The following is a 25331-nucleotide window of genomic DNA, read 5'->3' as shown; positions in this document are numbered from 1 at the left end:
AGTTGAGCTGAAGATCTTAAAAGAATAAGAATAAAACTTCTTAAAATCCCACTGGCAATCAAAATACATAGTATTAGGCTTGATTCAACAATACTGTGTCTCTTATTGTAGGACAGCATTGTAGATTTGAGTCTGTTAAACTAAAAACCTGGCAGCTGTCCTGATTTTATAACCACATTGAACTTTTTGTCTTCTCTTCTTTCTGCTTTAACACCAGGTGTTCCATGTCTGCCAGAGAGTCTGAATCTTCACAAAGAACAGCAAAGGTCAAATAAGCCAGGAGATGTCCAGATGTTTAGCCAATCAGAATTGAGAACCATCGAGCAGTCACTGCTTGCTACACGGGTGGGAAGCATTGCAGAACTTAGTAAGTGCACATAATGTTTTGTAACTCTTTTCTCCTTTGGATTTTTGAGCAACCACATCCCATTTTATAAATACATACCCCGCAAGAGAACAGGTTTGTGGTGAGTACCTACTTGTAACGTCAATTCATATTCTTTTGATGAAGTTGTTCAGAAGACAGGTTTTGAATCAAAATGAACCTTTTTGCCATGTAAGAAAATAAAGTACAGGATGAACCAGAACAATGCAAATTTATTTTTTGGTTTGCTAGAATATTAAGATTACCTTGGAATATTAAGAATATTAAGATTAGAATATTAAGATCAAATTAAACATAAATAAAGATTCCCTTCTGGTTCAAGGTTACGGAGCTGAATATAGTATGTTTGAGGTTAGGAAGATGGCAGATAAGCAAAGAGTTATGTATATGTCACAGAGAGTAGGACTTTGCATTCAGCCTTGAAAAGCACACATCAAATTGTTTATGTATAGGTATGTGTGGATACATGTAGTCCTCGACTGAAAAACTATTCAATTAGTGACTGTTCAAAATTATAATGGCATTGAAAAAAGTGTCTTGCAGCTGATCCACATACTTACAACCATTGCAACATCCCCACAGTCAATATTTGCGTGCTTGCCATCTGGCATGAATTTACAACAGTTACATCTTGGGAGTCATATGATATAGCCATTTGCAACCTTCTCAGCCATCTTCCACCAAGCAAAGTCAATGGGGAAAGTTGGAATTACTTAATGATGGCCTGGTTCACTTAACAACTGCAATGATTTGTTAACCAGCCGTGGCTAAAAAGATTGTGAAATTGTAAAACCATCTTGGTAACAAGAGCAATTATGTGGGAGTGTATTTGTGTGTATAGTTCCACACATATTTATAAGCAGAAGCACAATGATGTACAGTTAAAACAGTTCATTTAGTGCAAAGTTACAATGACACTGAAAAAGTGACTTATGACCATTTTTCACACTTACAACCATTGCAGCAATCCCCATACTCATGTGATCAAATCCAGATGCTTGTCAACTGACTCATATTTATGACAGTTGTAATGTCCCAAGATCATGTGATCCCCTTTTGCGACCTTCTGATGAGCAAAGTCAATGGGGAAGCTGGATTCACTTAACAACCCAGTTACTAATTTAACAAGTGCAGTGATTCACTTAACAACTGTAGTAAGAAAGACAACTGTGGTCGTAAGTCAAGGACTACCTGTATTTGTATTTGGCTAGCCCTTCACCCAGCAAAGTGCTGTTCTTTCTAACCGTCACTGACAGCCTTCTCTGGGCTCCCTCCAATACCAAGCGTCACCGACTGGCTGATTCCACATGTCTTCAAAGAGACAAATAAACTGTCATGTTTTATTGGAAGCTACTACTGTGCTCTGCAATGTTCAGCTCAGATGGATTGAGACCTGGGTGAGGCAGGAAACAAGCAATAGGATTTAAGAGTGCCCCTTAGCTTCATTTTACATCCTCTGGCTGTGTGACCAACTTGGTCTTGTAGGCATGAGGCCTCATGCCTTTGTTTACACAGTCCTATACCCCAGATAAGGGACGCGGTGGCTCAGTGGGTTAGGTCGCTGAGCTTGTCGATCAGAAGATCGGCAGTTTGGCAGGTCGAATCCCGAGTGCCGCGTAGCAGAGTGAGTGCCTGTTACTCGTCCCAGCTTCTGCCAACCTAGCAGTTCGAAAGCACGTAAAAATGCAAGTAGAAAAATAGGGACCACTACGGTGGGAAGGTAACAGCGTTCCATGCGCCTTTGGCGTCTAGTCATGCCGGCCACATGACCACGGAGACGTCCTCAGACAAGCGCTGGCTCTTCGGCTTTGAAACGGAGATGAGCACCGGCCCCTAGAGTTGGAAACGACTAGCACGCATGTGTGGGGGAACCTTTACGTTTTATACCCCAGATGGTTCTGCCTGACAGACTAAGAGACTGGATTGGGCCTGTTTTGCTGCTTCTGGACCAGGATGGCTTGCCATCATTGATGGAATTATGGATTTTGAATTGTACTAGCAAATTCTATAGGAAAATGACAAAATATTTGTCTGTGAACTAAAGCTCAAGAGAAAGTGGGTCATGCAGCAAAACAACAATCCAAAAAACACAAGTAGTGTAAACAAAGACTTATTAAAGCAGAAGAATGGCCAAGTCAGAGTCTTACCCTTAATTCAATAGAAATTGTGAAAGGACCTGAAACAGGCTGTTTGTGCAAGAAAGTCCATCCCCATCCTGGAGCCATTTTTAGATCATGCTTATGCGGAAAGGGCTTATGCGAAAATTCAAAAGGGCTCACAAACTTTTAAGCACCATTGAACATACAAATATCCACATGAATGCCCATCCTGTAGGACAAATCTGGATGGACAGCTAACTTTAAAGCGATAGCAATAGGACTTAGACTTACATACCACTTCATAGTGCTTGCAGCACTCTCTGAACAGTTTACAAATGCCAGCATATTGCCCCCAACAATCTGGGTTCTCATTTTACTGACCTTAGAAAAATGGAAGGCTGAGTAAACCTTGAGCTGGTCAGGACTGAACACTTGGCAGTGAGCATGGTCAGCCTGCAATATTGCATTCTAACTACTTTGTCACCAGGGCAATGAATAAATGAATAAAAACTGACATCAAGAACTGATCTGTGTTGAGGAGTAAAGGGATAACCACTAAAACTGTCTGCCTCCTGGTCCATACTCTTCTCTAGATATCGTCTTGGGATCTGCAGATTTTATTGGATACAGCAGCTTCTAATTTGGAGTATAGACTTCTTTTTTCACCTTATCTGCCAGCTAACTGTCAGTTCTCTGCAGATTACAAATGCTCAGTATTTTGATGTGGGCCATTTTTTCCTATATTTTCCTTATTTCAACTTAACTTTACATTTAATTGCAGCCGCACCCCCATTTTAGCTACTGTATTGCAAAGATTGACTTTTTTTGTGCTTAACCCTCTTGTGTTAGTGTTATCATTGGAAATAGTAATCAGAGTAACTGATATACATTAAAAAAAGATACACAGCTATAATAATTTGCTTTCCCTACTTGGAAATTTTGTTCTGTAAATGCTTGATTGAGGACTTGCTGTTGCTAGGCAACCATAGTAGGAAATGGTCCCTTGTTGAGATTGCTTTGGTGTTAAAAGAAAAGCAAGACAAGATAGAAAGGGGAATAAAAAGACATATGATATGAATAACAAAAGAATAGGGGCCAGAACGCTTAGGGCCTCAGACAAAGCATTGTCAAGAGCCTAATGTTATAAAGATAAGAAAAAGAAATTTAACTCCTAAAAATGGTTACGATACTGATTTGTATCAGTTTCTGTTAACTTCTGTTTTCAAAATTGGTGTTTGTTTGAAAAGAGGAAGCATTGCATTTATCTGGCATGGGAACCAATTGAGCATCAATCATTGCTAAATCTATATAGAAAAATCACAAGGAAGTTTGCAAGTTAATTGTTTTATCAGTCATCAGTTTGCACAAGATCTAGCTGATTTTATGAAATGTACATATTGTTGGATTTCATCATAAGAATCTGATAAACTAACCCAGCTATGAAGTGGCACAGCTCTATTTTCAGTATAGATTCTTCAGTTTAGATAAAAATGCTAAATATTGTTTTCTTTAACTGTGATTTATTAACTGAATTCAGTAAACATGTTAAACCATAAACATGTTTAATGAATGGTAATGACTAGATTTATACAGCATATGAAACCATTTTAATGATAATGACATTTAAAACCAACATATATTATGGTTTAGCATGATATGTGAAACCAAATCTGTAAGGTTAATTAGAAATTGTATATAGAAGTGTAGGGTTGTATGTAGAAGTTCTAGAGTTGTTCAAAAGGAGAGAAAATATCATCTCTTTCAGCGTTTTGGATGCTGTGCATAATTTTAAACAAACTCACCTCTTTTTTCTCAGTTTATAAACATGTAGAAAATCACTTGCTTATCTGAATCAGTTAATTAGTTAATTAAATTAATTAGTTGGTTTAATTAATTAGCACCACACATTCATTCCATACTCTCCCAAATCTAAGTTTCCAAAAGTACTAAATAAATATTTGCTCTTATACATATATTTTTAACCAATCTCACTATGAATATAGCAGATTGGTTAGAGGGTTTTGAAGAATAATTAACTTTCATTCAATGATCCTGAAGCATTTATTTATGGTTGCATAGAAGCAAAATATAAAACAAATTAAAACTGTAAGAAACAATGTAGACTGTAAACAATGACAATAACAAAATGTTTGTGGTATGGTACCCATAGTTACTTAGGGCTGAAATAATACTAATTAATTTGTTAGCAAAATGCACAAACCTTTGACTCATTGACATCTGTTCTTCTCTTCCCTGAACTCGTAACTGGAACCACTCAATCAGGTAGGAGTGAAACTACTACAACACAGAGTTTCTAACTCCCGACCTTTACAGACAGTCCATAATGATTCCATAGTCAATACAGTACTGAACATTGCTGAGAGGTTTAATTGGACTGAGAGGGATCATTCCCCAGTTCTATAGAAGATTATCCACCTGCTGACCAATAGCATTTCTGTCCCATTACAAGACTGGTTCTTGATTAAAAAGAATTTGGATCATACATCTTGGATGTATGGTCTTGGATCCATGGTATATGCTACCACTACTTCCCTTAAAAGAGAAATCAGACAAAAATGATCAAACATCATCAGGAAGGACCTCATGGCAAGGTACATTATGTCTTCCCTCAGAAAATATAGGCTACATCTCAAATTCACTCACTTGCTTCTCACCTAGTCACCTGAAGTAGCCAGGAGAGGCATGAGGCAAGTTTGAGACTTTATCTCACCATAGTGGATTCCCTCCAACTAGCGTCGAACCAAGAGTGCAACTGTCTTGTGAGAAATTCATCCCTGGTGCTTGTAGGATCATTGTCGTATCTTTCATTAAAAAGATTCAGGTTGCTCTGAACAGCATCACTGGGTGGTAACGTCTTGATGCAATAAGCAAGGAAAAAAACTGATATTTTGATGACTCTGTAGGCTCAAACATGAGCTCTTACCTGTAGCTTTGTTGTTGTTGTTAGTTGCGAAATTGTGTCCGACCCATCGCGACCCCATGGACAACGTTCCTCCAGGCCTTCCTGTCCTCTACCATCTTCTGGAGTCCATTTAGGCTCACACCTACTGCTTCAGTGACTCCATCCAGCCACCTCATTCTCTGTCATCCCTTCTTCTCTTGCCCTCAACCTTTCCCAGCATTAGGCTCTTCTCCAGTGAGTCCTTCCTTCTCATTAGGTGGCCAAAGTATCTGAGTTTCATCTTCAGGATCTGGCCTTCTAAAGAGCAGTCAGGGTTGATCTCCTCTAGGACTGACCGGTTTGATCACCTTGCAGTCCAAGGGACTCGCAGGAGTCTTCTCCAGCACCATAGTTCAAAGGCTTTAATTCTTTGGCGCTCAGCCTTTCTTATGGTCCAACTTTCACTGCCATACATTGCAACTGGGAAGACCATAGCCTTGATTATACACACTTTTGTTGGCAGGGTGATGTCTCTGCTTTTTAGTGTGCTGTCTAGATTTGCCATGGCTTTCCTCCCCAGGAGCAAGCATCTTTTAATTTCTTGGCTGCAGTCCTCGTCTGCGGTGATCTTGGAGCCCAGGAAAATAAAATCTGTCACTACCTCCATTTCTTCCCCATCTATTTGCCAGGAATTGAGAGGGCTGGATGCCATGATCTTGGTTTTCTTAATGTTTAGTTTCAACCCAAGTTTTGCACTCTCCTTCTTCACTCGCAACAAGAGGCTCTTTAGTTCCTCTTCACTTTCTGCCATTAGAGTGGTATCATCTGCATATCTTAGGTTGTTGATATTTCTCCCAGCAATCTTAACTCCAACTTTTGATTCGTTTAGCCCTGCCTTTCTCATGATCGGCTCTGCATAGAAGTTAAACAGGCAGGGTGACAGTATACAGCCTTGCCGGACTCCTTTCCCAATTTTGAGCCAATCAGTGGTTCCGTGTCCTCACTGTTGCTTCTTGATCCGCATATAGGTTTCTCAAGAGACAAATGAAATGGTCTGGTACTCCCATCTCTTTAAGAACTTGCCACAGTTTGCTGTGATCCACACAATCAAATGCTTTAGCATAGTCAATGAAGCAGAAGTAGATGTTTTTCTGGAACTCCCTAGCTTTCTCCATGATCCAGCATATGTTGGCAATTTGATCTCTAGTTCCTCTGCCTCTTTGAAATCCTGCCTGTACTTCTGGTGGTTCTCAATCCACATACTGCTGGAGTCTAGGATTTTAAGCATAACTTTACTAGCATGTGAAATGGTGCAATGGTGCGATAGTTTGAACATTCTTTGGCACTGCCTTTCTTTGGAATTGGAATGTAAACTGATCTTTTCCAATCCTGTGGCGACTGTTGAGTTTTCCAAATTTGCTGGCAAATTGAGTGTAACACTTTTACTGCATTATCTTTTAAGATTTTGAATAGCTTAGCTGGAATACTGTCACCTCCACTAGCTTTGTTGTTGCTCACCTTTCCTAAGGCCCATTTCACTTCACATTCTAGGATGTCTGGCTCAACGTCAGTGACCACCTCATCATGGTTATCTGGGATGTTATGCTCATTCTTGTATAGTTCTTCTGTGTAATTTTGCCACCCCTTCTTAATCTCTTCTGCCTCTGTTAGGTCCCTGCCATTTTGGTCCTTTATCATGTGCATTTTTGCATGAAATGTTCCCTTCATCTCTCCAATTTTCTTGAAGAGATCTCTGGTCCTCCCTATTCTATTGTTTTCTTCTATTTCTTTGCACTGTTCATTTAAGAAGGCATTCTTATCTCTTCTAGCTATTCTCTGGAATTCTGCATTCAATTGGGTGTATCTTTCTTTTTCTCCCTTGCCTTTCGCTTCCCTCCTGTCCTCAGCTATTTGCAAAGCTTCGTCAGACAGCCATTTTGCTTTCTTGCATTTCTTTTTCTTTGGGATGGTTTTAGTTGCTACTTCTTGTTCAATTTTGTGAACCTCTGTCCATAGTTCTTCAGGCACTCTGTCTATCAGATCTAATTCCTTAAATCTATTTGTCACCTCTACTGTATATTCATCAGGGATATGATTTAGTTCATACCTGAGTGGCCTAGTGCTTTTCCCTACTTTCTTCAGTTTAAGCCTAAATTTTGCAAGGAGAAGCTCATGGTCTGAGCCACAGTCAGCTCCTGGTCTTGTTTTTACTGACTGTATAGAGCTTCTCCATCTTTGGCTGCAGAACATATAGTCAATCTGATTTCTGTGTTGACCGTCTGGTGATGTCCATGTGTATTATTTTTAAACTTGTGTAGAGCCGTCTCTTGGGTTGTTGGAACAGAGTGTTTGCTATGACCATCGTATTCTCTTGACAAAATTCTATCAGCCTGTGCCCTGCTTCATTTTGTACTCCAAGGCCAAACTTGCCTGTTATTCCGGTTATCTTATGGCTTCCTACTTTAGCATTCCAATCCCCCATGATGATAAGGACATTATTTTTTGGTGTTAGTTCTATAAGGTGCTGTAGGGCTTCATAGAACCGGTCAATTTCATCCTCTTCAGCACCAGTGGTTGGGGCATAGACTTGGACTACTGTGATATTGAATGGTTCGCCTTGGATTTGAACTGAGATCATTCTGTCATTTTAGGTATTGTATCCCAGTATTGCTTTTCCTACTCTTTTATTGACTATGAAGGCTACTCCATTTCTTCTGAGGGATTCTTGCCCGCAGTAGTATACCTGATGGTCATCTGAATTAAATTCACCCATTCCTGTCCATTTTAGTTTGTTGATTCCTAAGATGTCGATGTTTAGTCTTGTCATCTCTTATTTGACCATGTCCAGCTTTCCTTGATTCATGGATCTTACATTCCAGGTTCCTATGGAGAAAAACTCTTTACAGCATCGGACTTTCCTTTCACCACCAGATACATCCACAGCTGAGCATCCTTTTGGCTTTGGCCCAGTTGCTTCATTCTTTCTGGTGCTACTAGTACTAGCCCTCTGGTCTTCCCCAGTAGTATATTGGATGCCTTCTGACCTGAGGGGCTCATCTTTCAGCGTCATATCTTTTTTCCTTTTGGTACTGTCCATGGGGTTTTCATGGCAAAGATACTGGAGTGGGTTGCCATTTTCTTCTCCAGTGGATCACGTTTTGTCAGAACTCTCTGCTATGACCTGTCCGTCTTGGGTGGCCCTGCACAGCATAGCTCATAGCTTCATTGAATTACTCAAGCCCCTTCGCCACGACAAGGCAGTAATCTATGAAAGGGTACCTGTAGCTATTCACTTCTAAACTTTATTTTTGCACTGTAGAAAAAATGCTGTAGATTTCTTTTCAGTCACTTCCCTCTGGTTCTTAGTAAGCCGAGGAGTCACTTAGGGTTGGCAAGTGGGATGAAGTTTCACGGGTGCAATATCATCCTGTGCTCTGCTTTTCCCCATATTCCATTAACCAGGCACAGGATGGAACTGTCTGGAGAAGGTTTTAGAAGCACCCTCTGGAAAGCCTCCTTACTCATTTGATGCTGGGGTGGATCATTTTAATAGGTTCACCCAGAGGAGCTTTGGAGCCTCTGTGATGTGCAATTTGATAAGGAAGGGGTAATGAAAGCAATTCATTGTGTAAAGGACAGTTGTTGATATCCTTAATTTTCAGATCACAATTTCTCTGCAATAGAGTAAGGAACAAGTTCAGTGGGTACCTTCCAATATAGGTTGTGGCTGCATTTGTAGTAAGCCCAAGATCATTGTGGAATCCATGAACAGCACTAAATTATTTCCCCACAGTATGGAGGTTGAAGAAATGAAGACTAGTGGACTTGTGAACTTCAGTGCCAACTCAGAACTGAGTTCCAAAGGCTCAAGAAAGGCAACTGCTGGGCAGGCAATTGGTTGATATGCAGCCAATTGCATGACATGTCTGGTGCAGAGCTCATCATCATTACAAGGTCTTGCAAAATTCTCCTACTTGTCCTTGATTAGGTGACTGTTGCGCTTAGAACCTGAAATATAAATTGGACATGTTTCTAATAGGGCAATATGCTTCTTTCTAACACATGCCAGATCTGCACACTTGCCTGTCACCATATCATATATGGATGCAAGCCTATCATGCACAGACCTGTTGTTTACCAGAAGCAGGAAACCAAGGTATCCAAGAATTTAACCACCTGGACTTAAGTCCTGGTGGAAGAACCATTAACCCTAGGTTGCCCTGTATTTTTCTGAAAGTTTGATATAACTTTGCTAAAATGCTATTGATTTTCAGGGAATTGTTATGCACTGAGGAACACATCCATTTGGAGTTAATTTTGCAGGTTGGCTGCATATAGGATCGACTTCCTGCTCATCAAGCCACTGAGAATTACAGACTTCTAAGAAGTATAGGATTCATTCTGAGCATAGTAATTTCCTACCAGTAGGAAAAGAAAAATGAATTCTTTAAAATGAAAGGTTTGAGTCACAAGATATAATGGAGTAAGCAGAACGTACAGTACATTGGAATCACAGCCTCTGTTTGTTTTTTCCATCCAGTGTTCCCTCACTTTTCATAGCCTTGCTACGTATTTCACTAGGAGCAAACAGTAGCAATCTGTCTATACATTATCATGCTGTTCTGTAGCTACATATAGACTATTGTTCATTAGACTGACCTTCCCTATTCTGGCAGCTAGCAAGTTGAGGCTAGAATTTGACATTCTTGCTCAAATCCCTGTGAGCTGCAATACCAACCAATCCAGAGGGCATAGGAATGGGAAGATTTCTGTTGATCTGCATTAAAAAATCCCAGAGATATTTGAAAAATAAAATAGATGAGTGGTTGTAGTCTATGTTTGTTCTGGAGTGTGCTGTGACACACAGAAAAAAAAGAAAGGAAAAAAAAAACATGGAGATGTGGACCTGAACATTTTTTTTTACCATTTATTAGGCTGATTAGAAGATACAGGCCTAAGATTCAGACCCAATATAGGATTGAGAATCAAATCCTTGATATTGTATGATAGCCAGTAGTACTTAAATTGTTGTCCCTCACAGCTCTTTCACTTGCAGTTATTTGTGTTAGCATTGCTATTATTCTAAAGCCCATGCCACGTTGCATGGAATATAGTGCCTGTTAAAGATTTCAGGAATCTCCAGAAATCTCAGTTATGCAATCCTAATTTTCGACAGCAGATAGCAGACACAGAAACAAAGAGGAGACTCTCTTAAAATAAAGGGGGGAACTTGGCCACATGCTTTCTGTCACAAGCAAAGCAAATATTATGTGCTGCAATGAATTTCTTGCCAGGCGCAGCATGTTGGAATGTGTCTGGCTTCTTTTGCTAAAGAAAATCATCTGCCTCTGAAAATGTGTTTTATGAATAATACCATTATTTTCTATTTTAAAAACTGTGGGGTTTTTTTTCCAGTTGGCAAGACTATTTAGAACAGGGGTGGGAAACGATGATTCCTTTATGACCTGTGGACTTCGACTCCCAGAATTCCTGGCTCAGGAATTCTGGGAGTCAAAATCCACAGGTTGTAAATGGGGCCATCATTCCCCCGTCCCTGATTTAGAATGTATGTTGTAGAGGAGTATGTTTATTTGGTAGATTTATCCGCATATTTGCTTAATGCCATATACTGTATGTATTCTCATTCTATATTTTATTTGCTATTTTATTCCATTCTTTCTCTTAAAAACAAACCAATTCCCCTAAGGTAATCATCTAACGTAAGAAGTAAGAAAACGGTCGAGAACTGTGAGCATAACAGTAAAAAAAGACCCAGTTGGCAATAAATAACAAATTTGATCAGTACATCAACTTTAAGATCCCCCCAATAAAGCATAACCCAATATAGAGCAGCATAAAGGTTTTTCTGCCTCAAAGGCCTCTCAAAAAAGAACCGTGACTTGGCCAGGAGTGGAAAACAACATTAACAATGACTAGACATAGTTATTTGTTGAAGGCATTATCCATGGTATTGATCACAACTGAAAAGATCTCATTTCTTTTACTTCACGCTGGAGAGGAACAGAGATCAAGGCAGTGAGGTATTTATAACGCAGAGGAGATGACATACAGGTTAACCTAAAATAGCTATCTATCTAGATCTAAGGAGATTTGGATTTCAAGGCAAAAACAACATTTTCAATTGGATCCGAAAACTAACTGATAACAGATTGATTAAGAATAATGCTATTTAATTAATCCCAGAATAATATATTTTTAAGTCATTCTTGGCAATAGATAGGTGAAGGTATTTAGAACCAAAGGAAGTTCTATTTAGGGGTAACTATGTCTCCATTTTAAAAATATCATTGAATTATATTTAGCATCATAGATAATCAAATCATAATTATTATCATTATAAATAATCTATGTGTATTAAAGCAATTTCTCATCTTTCAATGCAAGCTAGAGAATACTAGAAATTAAAATCCAATTTTTTCTAAGAGCCCTAATTTAAGATGGCTATTGTAAAGCATAATTCTGCAGCAATAAATGATATGTTATCTAGATATAATCTATTCCACAGTTTCCCAGAATGTCCTAGTCCAAACCTTTCAGGTTTACATAGCCAGAAGAACATCAAGTTGGGAAAAGTTTGGGTTAATCCATTGTAGAGAAAAGGATTGTTTCCTAAGTGGAAAACAAAGACAAAAGGTACAAGTCTTTTTTGAGTTGGGGCACCTTTAGTGACTATCTCAACACAATTGTACAGGTTTTTCCAGCAACAGTGTAGAGGTTTTCTGCCACTGTCATTGCTTTCTTGTATTGAAATATTGTTGTTATTTAGATTTATTATAGTCACCACTCCAAAAGACTCTGAGTAATTTGCAACATATTTGAATGTACAATTAAATGAATTAAAAATATAACACCAAAATATAATAATCTGAACAAGAAAACTGAAAATGTAAAGAAAACACACAGCAGAGTGTCCACTAACACCCTAACCTCAACCTCTCTTAAGATTTGACATTGCCTGGGTACAGAATCGGGTTTTCTGGAACCCCAGGAGACTGGCCACCACGTACGTCTCATCTCTGGGAGATACAAGATTGTAAGTTCAAATAAATTCAGCCAATGCCATTACCTGCTGAGATGCTTCTGGAGTACCTTTCCATGTTCTGAATGATGCAATCAAGGGCTGGGGCAGAACAACAAATGTCTTTTTTATATTTGTGGTGGAGTGAGGGATATCCTACTGTTGTTTTGAAAGACCTTGAAAACTTGTCTCTTTACCCAGGACTTTGGCAAGGCTGAGTTATGCCCCCTTGCATTATGTGTTTTTGTTTATTGTTTCTATCCAGCTCTTGTCACCTTTGCTATCTCTTATTTTCTTATTTTTGCCTCTTAGTGTATTATTTTATTGTTTATTTATTTATTTATTTATTTTACTTTTGAGCCACCCAGACTTGTTGGGAATTGGTGGCATATAAATTGAAACAATGATCTTGAACACCGTTGGCATTGGAAAAATCATCATCAGTCAATTTGCATAAGGCAACTTTACTTAGAACAATTACATCCTGCCATAATAACTTTCATACCACAAACAACAATTACTTATCTTAGGTCCTTGAGGAGGACTCAACAGGTGGACAATAATGCTAAATCCAATCTAGACATCTGGCTGACTATGTGACCAACCACAATAATAGGATAGTGTTTCTGCTTCTTAATAAATCTCAAGCTGTAACTTTCATGCAGTTCATGCACTCTCTGCTTTTATATATGTCATGATCAGTGATTACCAAGAAGGAAGGCTCTACTTGAAGTAGAATAAGAAAAGCCACTTAGTGACTTGTTTTCTCCTTTTCAGGTGACCTGGTGTCTCGGGCAATGCACCACCTCCAGCCGCTCAGTGCAAAGCAACATGGCAACACGACACCCTTGCATCACCGGCAGGGGTCACTGTACTGGGAACCGGAGGCCTTGTACACCCTGTGTTATTTTATGCACTGCCCACAAATGGAATGGGAGAACCCCAATGTGGAGCCTTCCAAAGTCACATTACAGACAGAAAGGTAATGTTTATATTGAATGGATCCACAATTTCTTAATTACTGTATTTACCCAACACACTTGTCTTAAGGTTATTTTAAAAAAGATTAATTAAATAATATACTCTTAGTAACTCTACCACAATCCTTTCATTTTAAGGATACATCATCATTTAGAAAGAAAATCTAGTCTTTTAAGTAAATATAGTAGTTACCAAATGCTGCTAAGTACTGTAGGTTTCTTGACTCCAACTATTTTGGTTGGAGTTGCTTCTTCTTGCTGGAATACACTTTGTTTGCCATAAAGTTCTCTGTGGCTGATACAGAATATATCAAGAATGACACCAAGTGGCTACACAGGCTGCTGATTGGTTCCAGATGTCTCTATTGGAGTGATCTTTTCTATATATATTTGGTTACTTGGCTGAGTCTCTGTAGTGGAAAGGAAACATATTAGATCTGTTTGCAATTTAATAGGTTTAAAAGGTTTGGTCTTAAATGTATATTTTTTACAAATTTAATGGACTTCTGCATCTGTAATTTGAGAATGGCACCTGAATAAGAGTCATCATCAAAAGAATAAGTGTCATGAGAGCAGCAGATAGCTAATAAAGTCTGTTGAAACACAGAAGTGACATTGAACAAGTTCATCATTCATAATTTTTTCTGATTATATCTCTAGATTCAAATCTATGATGCCCATAGCCAAATTTGTTCATTCAGCAGAACTGTTCCAAATATATGTTTTCTGCTGGGATTTCTTTTTTCTCACTTAAAAGAATCTATTATTGTGCCTTTAAAGGATCTATTGAAAACCATCCAGTGAAACTTTCCTAATTACTTAGTAATTTTGCCTCTTTATTTCTTGGTATGTTTTTTTCTATTTTAACACGTGAGAATATCAAAATGATGGCCTCCTTCTTGAAGTTCTCTACAATGCCTTGATGTAACTTCTTCCTGGGTTGTATATGGGACCATCAAATTGGTGGATTCCCACTTGCTTACTTTAAACCAGCTAGAGTTGGTTTCTTGCTCACCCTTGCAGTTTTGTGAATCCATGACACTAGGCACTCTTTTTGTTTCTTCTTTTCATTGATGTATAGTTGTATTCCAGAAATTAAATTACTTCCCCTTCTTCTTTGCTGCCTCCTGCTACCCCCAAAACAGAAGATAAGTAGTTAGACCTCAGTAAACATACTGTAGTAATACATAGTATTGAATAGTACCTTTTATGAAAAGTGGTCATCCCAACAATCTCAGAATAATACTCCAGATAAGAAAAGTTAATACTAACATAGTACATTGAACATCAGTATACCGTTACTATCTACTACTGTATATATTTAGTGATAGTAAAGTATACTAAGTAATGTAGAGGACACAGGAATGGTGTGAAAAGATTAACATTTAATCTACACATATTTTATTTTCAAATTGCCTCCTCTATTTTTATATCAATTTTATTTCCCACCCACCCACCCCCCAAAAAAATTCTGGCCAGGTAAGTTAAAAAGAATGACAGACAGCAACCTTATTCCATAATCTAGTTATATTTCTCTGCACATTATTACAATTTTAGCAGTTATGAAGTAATTGGAACTATATTAAAACCAGAGGAAGGTCTGTTCCTTCTTAAACCTATTTGACAAATTCCCTTTCCCTGGAAAACCACTTTAGGAACTGTGGTAATGCGGTTAAAGCCAGAATAAGCTTTCTGTATGGTTGCCAGGAACTTGTGGTTGATTTGGAAAGAGCAAAGATTCCTTCTGCCACTTAATCAGATGTGCCTTGGTCTTCAGCAACGAAAATCTGGAGTGGCCCAGATCTCTTTTTAATGCTTTTCTTTTTAGCTTCAGTTCTCATGCAGCCTCACAAATATGATTGGTTAAAGTGGTTTCTATTAGTACTTTCAAAAGTTCCTTTTGTGTTTTAGTTTTTCCAAAAAGATATCATTATTTCTAGCATATGATTTACTGCTAGCACTTTCCTTTCTGAACAGTTCATTTCTTTCTTTTATTTTTTTTGGGGGGGATGTTTACAAGAAGGAATTGTTTTTAGCTTTATATTACTTGCTTTTATATTAGGAAGGGGGGGAGGGAGGGAGGGAGGGGAAGAAGACAGGGCAATGTCTCATCACCAGCATCAAAGTTCAGTAGAGCTGCTAGTATGGTTGCTTTCCATATGTGGGTTGCTTTTCTGTTTCATCCTATAGAGGAGTATTTTGAGTTACTCCTATATTTAAGTTCTGAAGATTGAATGTGAAAGATGCACATCTGCATCTCCTGGTTGGTGATGCCAATAACATCTGAGGGATATAACAAGTTCATGTAAAATGTTCCTTGTCTGAGTTTCCTTTTCCCCAATCCCAATGGTCCTTAAAAAGCTTCTTGGATGATAAGCAAAACATCTTCCCAGGAAAAACAAAGTCCAGTTGCCTTTTGAAAAAGCATCTTTGGGACAGTCATGACCTGGATGACTGAGAATCTCCATAGGTATTTCCCGCGAAACTGTTAATGATTCTGTTGCTCCTTTGCCTTGGTAATTGATTGGTTTGTACACTATTCCATTCTTTTCTATGTCCAGTGCTTGAGTGTCCTGAAGTTCTTATAGGGAAATGCTTGGACTTAGTTTGCATGCCCATGGTGTACAGCCTGAAGCCCAACCTCTCTTATTTACAACCCTTGATAATTAATGCTGAATCCCTCATAAAAGCTTCTACAACATGGGTGTCCAATCTTTTGGATTGTTTGGGTTGCATTGAGGGAAGAGGAATTGTCTTGGGGTGCATATAAAATATCTAATATAGTTAATGTATATAAATCACATTATAGTGTTATTTGGGCCCTGAGCTTTATGTTGAACACACCTGATCTAGAATCTTGTGTGACATTTCCCCACAATTAATGTTCTCAATTTGATTCTTAATTCTGCAATTTGTTATCAGTCTATTATTAGCCCCATGGAAAAGTTAAAAGTAGAACAATGTAATCTTAGTGAACAATCAGTGCTTGGTACACATTCTTTCTTTTTGAAAGGTGCTGCGGCAAAATGCTAGTGTGGAAATTTCCTGTTCTCTGTGATTTCACTTACAGTTTACTTTATATGGATTAACTAGTCTCAGGATATTTAATCTCTTACTTTCTTCCAACTTTGTGCATGTTTCTCATTTCCATTCAATTAATAATGGAAAGACAAAAAAAATGCATTCAAGCAGAGAGGATTTGCAGAGCTTTAATACAAATTGATAAAAATCATGTAATTTTAAAATATTTTTCCTAATATGTAAGCAAAAACAGGGATGGTTAGAAATGCAGTCTGAAACATTTTTATCATTCCGTTGATCTTATTATATAAACTTTCAACCAAGGAGTCTAATCATTTCCTCTGGGCAACCAGGCACCCCAGATCACCAAATAGATTCTTTTGAAAGGTAAATGAATTCAATCTTAATCTGCTCACTGAAAACCTGTTTTATAATATTTCTTCAGTGGAACAGAGATTTTTTTAAAGTCAAGTAACAGTAAGCATTCATTCCTAGGAACATTAGTACTCACTTTGAACTAAAACTAGACACGTTATGACTATTGGGTCATCCTTTATTAATATTCAATTACCTAAAAATATTTAATTACCTAGAGCCATGGCAGCACAGTGGAGAGACATAGTAGCTCAGTGGTTAGAATGCAGTATTGCAGGCTAATTCTGCCAATTGCCAGCAGTTCAATCCTCACCGTCTTAAGGTTGACTCTGCCTTCCATTCTTCTGAGGTCACTGAAATGAGGACCCAGATTGTTGGGGGCAATATGCTGACTCTGTAAACTGATTAGAGAGGGGTCTAAAGCACTGTGAAGAGGTATGTAAATCTGAGTGCTATTGCTATTGCTAAAGAGATAAACAAAATGACCATGGCAAAAAAAAAAAAAGTGGGAGTGGAAGTGACTTCTGACTTCCTGTCTGCTTCCCCATTGACTTTGTCTGTAGGGAGCATTGAAAATCACAATCATGTGACTGTAGCTGATTGTGGCAGAACTGCAGCAGTCAAAAGTTTGCAAATACAATAGAGTTGAAGGTCCCTGAAATTTCAATTCCACAGGAGTAATGGGTTCTGGGTTTTGTACACATTCTTTAAGTTAGCATATTTGAGGTATTTTGATTCAAGAACTGTTCCCTATGATGCATTGCTTTGGGCAATTAAAGGTTACAAATAGATAATCACAGAGGAGAATTTTAGTAATATATTGATTATTTTTGTCAATCAAATGATGTATTTTGTCAATCAAATGATGTATTTTTATTATGACTCCAACATGATAATATAGCAAATATCCCTGAAAAGAAGATAAAGGTTCTTTAAAGAGCCTAGTATATATCTGTTTGCTTATTCATTGTTCTTCTGAAAGCCCTCAGCCACCTTTTATGAGATGTTGAGGGAAAAGTCTTCATCAAGGCCCAGTCCAAGCCAGGAATAAACAACATGGCGACTGCTTTAGAAAGAAGGTTGTAGTTTATTGAAAAAGAGAACCAGACAGAAAGATGGCTCTAGAAGAAAAGAGAGAGAGCACATGTAGGGAGTGGGTTTTTATACCCTCTGGAACTCTTGAAGTTGTTTCCTGTTCCTGTTTGAGGCTTTGTATTTCCTGTGTCATGTACTTTGACCTGAGTCTGAGTGTGCCCCTTTGGCATCTGTGGGTTAATCCTATTATGTCCTGTCTTAGAGTTTGGGTGGGGTATGTAGATTTTAGGTGTCTTTGCCTTTCCACAGAGATAACTGGATCAACAAAATCTTTTATCACATAACTCATTCTATAGAACTCTTTTCCTATTAATGTCTCAATGAAAATGTATTTTAATAGTTTCTTTATCAGGGTTAATTTTACAAGGCAACTACATTACTTTCTCTCTAGAGACTAACCCCAAAGTCCTTGTGCAAAAAAATCCTATTGTTCTACAGGCTTTAAATTTGCTGCTCGAGGTTTAATATCTTTGCCCTTCAATTTCCCCCTGACTTTTAATTTTCAGCTCAAGGGTTAATGTGTAGGGAATTTATGAGAGTGTGTGCAGCATGCTGAATATTGATCAACTCCATGTAAAGCCTGCCTTCACATATATTGCAAGTATATTTATTGTGTTGATGTTCCTTAGTCTCTAGTACAGTATGCACTGTAAAATATGGGAACAAGATGTTGAAAGTTCAGAAGTTTAAGGGCAATAATGTTGGGAGAAAATTTAATTATCAGCAAATCATGGTGAGAGAGTTCTGAAGATAAAGATAGTGAGAGACAGAGAGAGATAAACAGACAGCCACATGCATGACAGCTTTCTCTTCAGATGTATTGGGGCTGCATAGCCAAAATGTGAGACATCTGGCAGGCACCTGTTGGGGGAAGCTGATGTATACATAATGCATACAAATATAATACTTTTATGCTGTGAATATATTGGCAATGGCTAACTTCTTCTTAGACATTTTAATGAATACACACAAATATACAATAAGGAGAGGAGACACTGTCCTTATGCCTTTCAAACGCATCCATACTTAACCACCACAATCATCTATTTCCCAATAAATTCTTGGAGAGAAAAAAGAATGAAAAAGAGCAGAAGAAAACTAAAACAAGGTTTGGAGAGATGAAAGAGAAAAGGGATCACAGGGACAGCAAAGAAAGAGTTACCTAGAAAGCAAATGAGAACATGACAAAATAAACTTAGAAAATGCTTTATACCAGGCTGTCCAATCTTGGCAATTTTAAGACCCGTGGACTTCAAATCCCACGGTCGAAGTCCATAAGTCTTAAAGAGACCTGGTTGATATATATCTTTATACCAAGACACAGGATTGATAAATCTATTTCAATGTTGCCTACATTAACTAGTAGCAAATCCTCCCTCAGTCAGACAGAAGACCTTCTCAAATATCCCGAAGATGTTGGAGACTGAATGGAGATACATTTGCTCCTGCTGTGATCTGATATAGGCAGGTGGTTCATCAATTTTTTAAAATTTCTCTATAGGATGCTTCTGATTTGCTTTGTACAATAGGCTTCTAACCCAGCTAGAAAGCAGCACATAAATCATGGGTCTTCAAACTTGGCCCTTTTATGACTTGTGGACTGGCTGAGGAATTCTGGGAGTTGAAGTCCACAAGTCATAAAAGGGACAAGTTTGAAGACCCCTGACTTAAATATTCTTGTTTAATCTCAAAGTACCTAAGCAAGGTAATTCTTGGATAAGAGAATATCAGGAAATTCCACAGTTTTACCAAAAACCTGGATTGTGGAGAAAGGGAGTAACAAACCACTTTTGTATTATTGCCAAGAAGTTGAGTTGAAATTTTATTTTTATCTCTTTTAACATATTCTCTTCTTGCTTTACTTTAGTAGACAAGCAAATTACTTTGCAAACTTGTATAAAAATATATGTATTTCTGAATAATCTTAAAAGGTTTTCAATTGGCCATTCTCATTTGATGGCTTAGCTTTACTGCACAATGTTCTCATTGTTCTTACAGCAGTCACAAACTTCAAAAATCCTCCCAAACTATCTGCATATCACCCTTTGAAACTCATGTTTCTCCTTCCCTAGAGACCATACCAAAGCAAAGTCATCCTGTTCTTATAGCCGAGGGCTTTTTCATTGGACAAACTGCCTACCTGACCAAGCGAATTAAAAGAGAATTAAAAGAGAAAAAAGGCACATTTATTCCCTTGAAATACTTATTGGTCTAAGACATTTTAAAACCTTCCTGAAATGAACATTGTTGTTTGTTTTTGCTTTGCTGCTTCTGTCTTTGTAAAGGACAAGGAGAGGGTCAATTGTTGTTCACAAAGCACTAAAGTGTGATTGTGGGAGGGTGTGAACTCAGCAACTAGCAGCATTGATTGAATAGCTGCAAAAGACCAGGCTTAGTAATCAGAGGTAGCCACAGGATACGGCAAAACAAAAGTTAAGATACAATGGCCAAGTACAGTGTACATAAAAATGGATGGAACTTAGTTGCATTGTTGAGGCCACCATCTTGATTTCTTTGATCATACTTTGTAAACATCCCTCTTAGTGGGAGGAAGGGTGTACTAAAGATGCTCTCTAGAAGTTTAACTCTGTGCCCTAAATCTAGGATCTCCAAATGGTGAGAACAAGGTGGGGAAAATTTATGTTGGTTTTAAAGGTAGTTTGAGATCTGCAAATAGATTACATAGATTACAGATTATGTGAGCCAAACCTTTTGAAGAAAGAAAACCACATGTTATGAACCTTGCAGTTTAAAATTGTAAATAAAAATAAAAACTTGATTTAATCCTGTTGATTCAGTCTTGCTAATGTAGCCCCAGGTTCAACCAGCCTCTCCAACATATTATTTATTTATTTATTTATTTAATTAGTTTTCTATACCGCCCTATTCCCGAAGGACTCAGGGCGGTTTACAGGGTAGCATATAAAAGACAATATAAAAATAATATAAAATTAAAATGAATTAAATTAATTAAAGCCCAACAATTAAAACAATATTAAAAAGCTAAAACCCCTTCAGTCCAGGCCTGATAGATCGAAAAGCCAGGTTTTCAGGTCCCGGCGAAATGAACGCAGATCGGGGGTGGTCCAGAGTTCCACAGGTAAATCATTCCAAAGGGCAGGCGCGCCCACAGAAAATGCCCTCCCTCTGGGGATCACCCGCCGGCACTCCCTAACCGGCGGCACCCTAAGGAGGCCCTCTCTATGGGAGCGCACAGGACGATGGGAAGTTGATGCTGGCAGCAGGTGCTCCCTAAGATAATCCAGACCCATGCCATGTAGGGCTTTATAGGTCATCACCAGCACCTTGAATCTCACCCGGAGGGCAACTGGAAGCCAATGCAGCTCGCGGAGGAGAGGTGTTACACGGGAGTATCGGGAGACTCCCATCACAACTCGCGCGGCTGAATTCTGCACCAGCTGAAGCCTTCGAGTGGTCCTCAAGGGCAGCCCCATGTAGAGAGCGTTGCAGTAGTCTAACCGGGAGGTCACGAGCGCATGAGTGACTATGCGTAGGGCATCTCGGTCCAGATAGGGCCGCAACTGGCGCACCAGGCAAACCTGGGCAAAAGCCCCCCTGGTCACGGCTCCTATGTGGTCTTCTAAACTGAGCCGTGAATCCAGGAGGACACCCAAGTTGCAGGCCCTATTAGACATATGAGTTACGTTTTTGACTCCTTAGCATTCTCATATTTCTTTTTTTCTTTACTTCCGAATAAATTTATAGAATTATTATTAGCCCAAGCAGCTTTAAAATAAAAAATTTAAATCTCTTAATGATGTCAGGAGATAGTAAATATCACACTGTATCACACTGAATTGCTATTCAGTGTTTGCCCAAATAGAAAATTTCTATTTCTGAATCTTGGAAGAAAATACTGAAATATGGGCTTCATTCTATGTTGTTTGACTCTCTTGCTGATATTACCTGAAACCAATATTCCTTCCTTCCTTCCTTCCTTCCTTCCTTCCTTCCTTTGAATAGGCACCTCTGAAAGATCTGGGAATGACTTCCCATTTCTGGAAGTGAAATCTTCTGGAATGGGAAGTGATCTGCAGCACTGTAAATGTAGTCTAGTTAAAGGCTGTAGGAGATGGTGGAAAACAGGAATAACTATGGGAAGTTGAATATGACAGTCCATAGTGGAAAAGTCTAGAAGAGTATTAACTAATGTTAATCATGCTAGAACACAGCAATCCATCATAGCTCTTATTTTAATGATTTTTGTCAGGTTGCATGCCAAACCCTGATTTATAGACGTGATTCATATCACACTAAATCCAAAGTAACCACAGTATCTTGTAATACAGTATATGAACCATTATGTCCAAGATGGGGGAAACGGTGAAAGGATTTGAATGGAGAAGAGGTTGGCTCACATACTGAGAAATGGTATAATTTATTTTAAATGAGCTCAGACATAGCACTCAGCAATGCCACTGTGAGAGGTGCACTATGAATAAACTGGAAAATTAGGGATCTCTTGCTAATTGTGCTGTAGGCAAGACCAGGAAAAAACAGGGACAAAATATGCAGGGCAGGTAGTTCTCGACCTGCAACAATTGTTTAATGACTGTTCAAAGTTACAGTGGAACTGAAAAAAGTGACTTATGGACATTTTTCACCATTTCAGCATCCCCTCAGGCACAAGATAAAAATTCTGACGCTTGGCAACTGGCCTATTTATGACTGGATCATGTGATCCCCTTTTGCAACCTACTGACAAGCAAAGTCAATGGGGAAGCCAGATTCACTGAGCAACCAGTTACTTACTTAACAACTGCACTGAGTCACTTAACAACTGTGGCAAGAAAGATTGCAAAATGGGGCAAAACTCACTTAACAACCATCTTGCTTAAGTAATGGACATTTTGGGCTCAGTTGTCATTGTAAATTGAAGACTACCTGTATAGTAAAAGAGAACTTATTTACATGGATTAGTGAGAACGAGGCAGGTGTTGCAAAGGAGAAGAGTGAGTCTAGCTCAGGAGGTGTCCAAATTCTTCAGCTCATTGACCCCCTTCATGAAGTTTCAGATTATTCATGACACCAAACATTACATGGAAATAATTTTAATTAATATTACTGTGAATAACAAGAATGATAATAATCACCCACACTTTAGTTAGACCAATCAAACCTTGGGGGTTAACATTGACCACTCTGAGGAAACTTGATCTAGCCCATGTAACATGTGGCCTAGGGAACTTCCTTTGTGCCCACTAGATACCTTGTTGCACTTAACTGTTTTAAAGATTATTTTAATTAATTAAATCACATAGGGAGGTGACTTGCCACATCTGCCTGTAGCATCTCACAAATTTGCAGGAATGTCTTGGAGCCTCTCAAATTTTCTCTAGATTTGTACATAGCATCTTTGGAGCTAGTTCTTCTGGTGAAGGAGATTTTGGTGCCATTCCTACTACTATACAGCAGTCTTTTTGTGAATAAACAATTCTTTCATGGCAGCCCCTTTGTAAATCCAGTCTTCACCCACCTCTGCAACTAAATTTAGTTGCAACAAACATAAATTAAAAGCAACAGTTTGGAGGCATTATTCTTTAAAAATTGAAATCAGAATCCAATAACCTTGTTATCTATGTTTTCACTATTGTATTTGTTTATTTTTGTTTCCCAGGTTCTTGCTGTAATTTAACTTTCAAGTGTTTAAAAAAAGATTTAAGAAAGCTATTAAAATAAGCTTGGGAAACAGAAGTAGCTAATTACCATAAAGCAAATTAAAATATTTTTTGTTTTTATAATAAGATGTGCTATTGATTCACCATCTTTCATTTTAGCTTCACAGTCGCCTTAGAAAATAAAGCATAACTAATTAAATTAATTAAACTGGCAAAGTAGCACTGGCTAACTTTCCCCATTGTGTTTCTTTCTTGGACTTATTTCCTGCCTTTTGTCCAAATCTTCCATACATATTTGTGCCTGTTGAAGTGTTTCTCAACCTCAGCAATTTTAAGATGTGCGGACTTCAATAATCAACATTTCTAAGAGTTGAAGTACACATAACCTAAAGTTGTTGAGGCTGAAAAACACTGGCCTATATGGATTTTGCCATTTCTATTATTCTTGCTTTCCTGGTATCTTGGAAATGGTCAAATTTCATATAAAATAATTTAAACAAAATTTCTTCACTACTTATCTCATAGAGGTACTTTGGTCCATTTTTTTAAAAAAAGTTTGAAAGTCCAGGAAAGCAAAATTTCCCAAGGCTGTTACAGATTGTGATGCAGCTAAGAAATTTCTGGTACGGGAATCCTTTCTGAGTAATGCATACTGTAGTATCTACAGTACTTAACTCCTACAATGCAGCTCTTACCAGTGAATCCTATTGCATCTGTCATTGCCTTTGCCTTCACTAGCTAAGTTTCAGCAGGAAATTAAAGCATGATTAATTAGAGAGTGAGCTAATAAGAGGTATTGACTCAGCTCATAATTAGTCTGGACATTTCTAACTGCAGATTATGCTGCTAACTATTCAGCTGCTTTTCTTTGCATCATTTGTCATCACATATTTATTGTGATCCCCAGAGTGTATCATATATTACTCACATGCCATATCACCAGATGTTTTTCACACAGGCTGAATAGGCAGAGTTTAATAAGCTGCCTTTTTGGAGTCTGCAAGATATGTACGTGTGCCTCTCTTTTAAGTAGCTAAACCAAGCCCTAAGCCTTTCTTTTGAATTCTAGTATTTTCTGTCCTGCTCTCAAATCCTGTATTTCTAATGAGAGAGTGCAAGTCTTGTCCTTCTGCCAGAGGCAGGACAGGTTGCAGTGTTGGAATTAAAATAAGAGACTGCTGAATTTCGAAAAAGGAAACTAGTGGCTGTCAGTGGCGTAGCGTGGGGGGTGCAGGGGGGGCGGGCCGCACCGGGCGCAACATCTGGGGGGGCGCGCTCGCACTGAGCTGCTCAGGGAGCCCCAAGGGCTGCACAGAGTCGGCTTGGCTCCGCTCTCGAGCTGCTCTTTCTTGCAAAGCGAAACGAGTCCGGCAGGTGAGATGGGCGGCCACATAAACTGAATAAAATAAATAGAAGCGCCCAACTCTCCGCCCAGGCTCAGGCCAACCGCAAGCGCCCCGCAGGCGCCCCGGCAGGCTTGGCCGAGCGAAGACGGACCCGCCGGCTGGCTGGCCTAGCTTCGTGCGCATGCGTGGCTTTATTTAGCGGGGCTCATGTGCGAGCTTGAATGCAGCGGCTCTTGCAGGTCGGAGCCCCGCCCAGCCGCCCTCGAGAGGGACCCGGAAGCATCCCGCATGCGCGCGACTCTTCTTGGAAAGTCTACGCCGCTGCGGGGCGCGTCTTTTCGGCGGTGCCATGACGTCACCGGGTTAGGGGGCGCAAATTGCCCCGGGTGCTGACAACCCACGCTACGCCACTGGTGGCTGTCATTCTGAAATTTATTTTATTCCAAAGTA

General features: G+C 38.9%; 1 protein-coding gene across 1 annotated transcript in view; it reads left to right on the top strand.

Moving 5' to 3' along the window:
* Positions 1-25331, top strand: part of ABTB3 (ankyrin repeat and BTB domain containing 3) — a 235063-nt gene that overhangs the window by 145009 nt on the left and 64723 nt on the right. The window contains exons 2-3 of the mRNA XM_081330650.1: positions 218-367; positions 13203-13407. Coding sequence (XP_081186776.1) covers positions 218-367; positions 13203-13407 — 355 coding nt within the window. The remainder of the gene's footprint in view (positions 1-217; positions 368-13202; positions 13408-25331) is intronic.

The sequence above is a fragment of the Vipera berus genome (assembly GCF_964194415.1).
Source record: "Vipera berus genome assembly, chromosome: 6".
NCBI lineage: Eukaryota > Metazoa > Chordata > Lepidosauria > Squamata > Viperidae > Vipera > Vipera berus.
The sequence above is the reverse complement of the archived record's forward strand: the minus strand, read 5'-3'. Positions and strand labels throughout refer to the sequence as shown.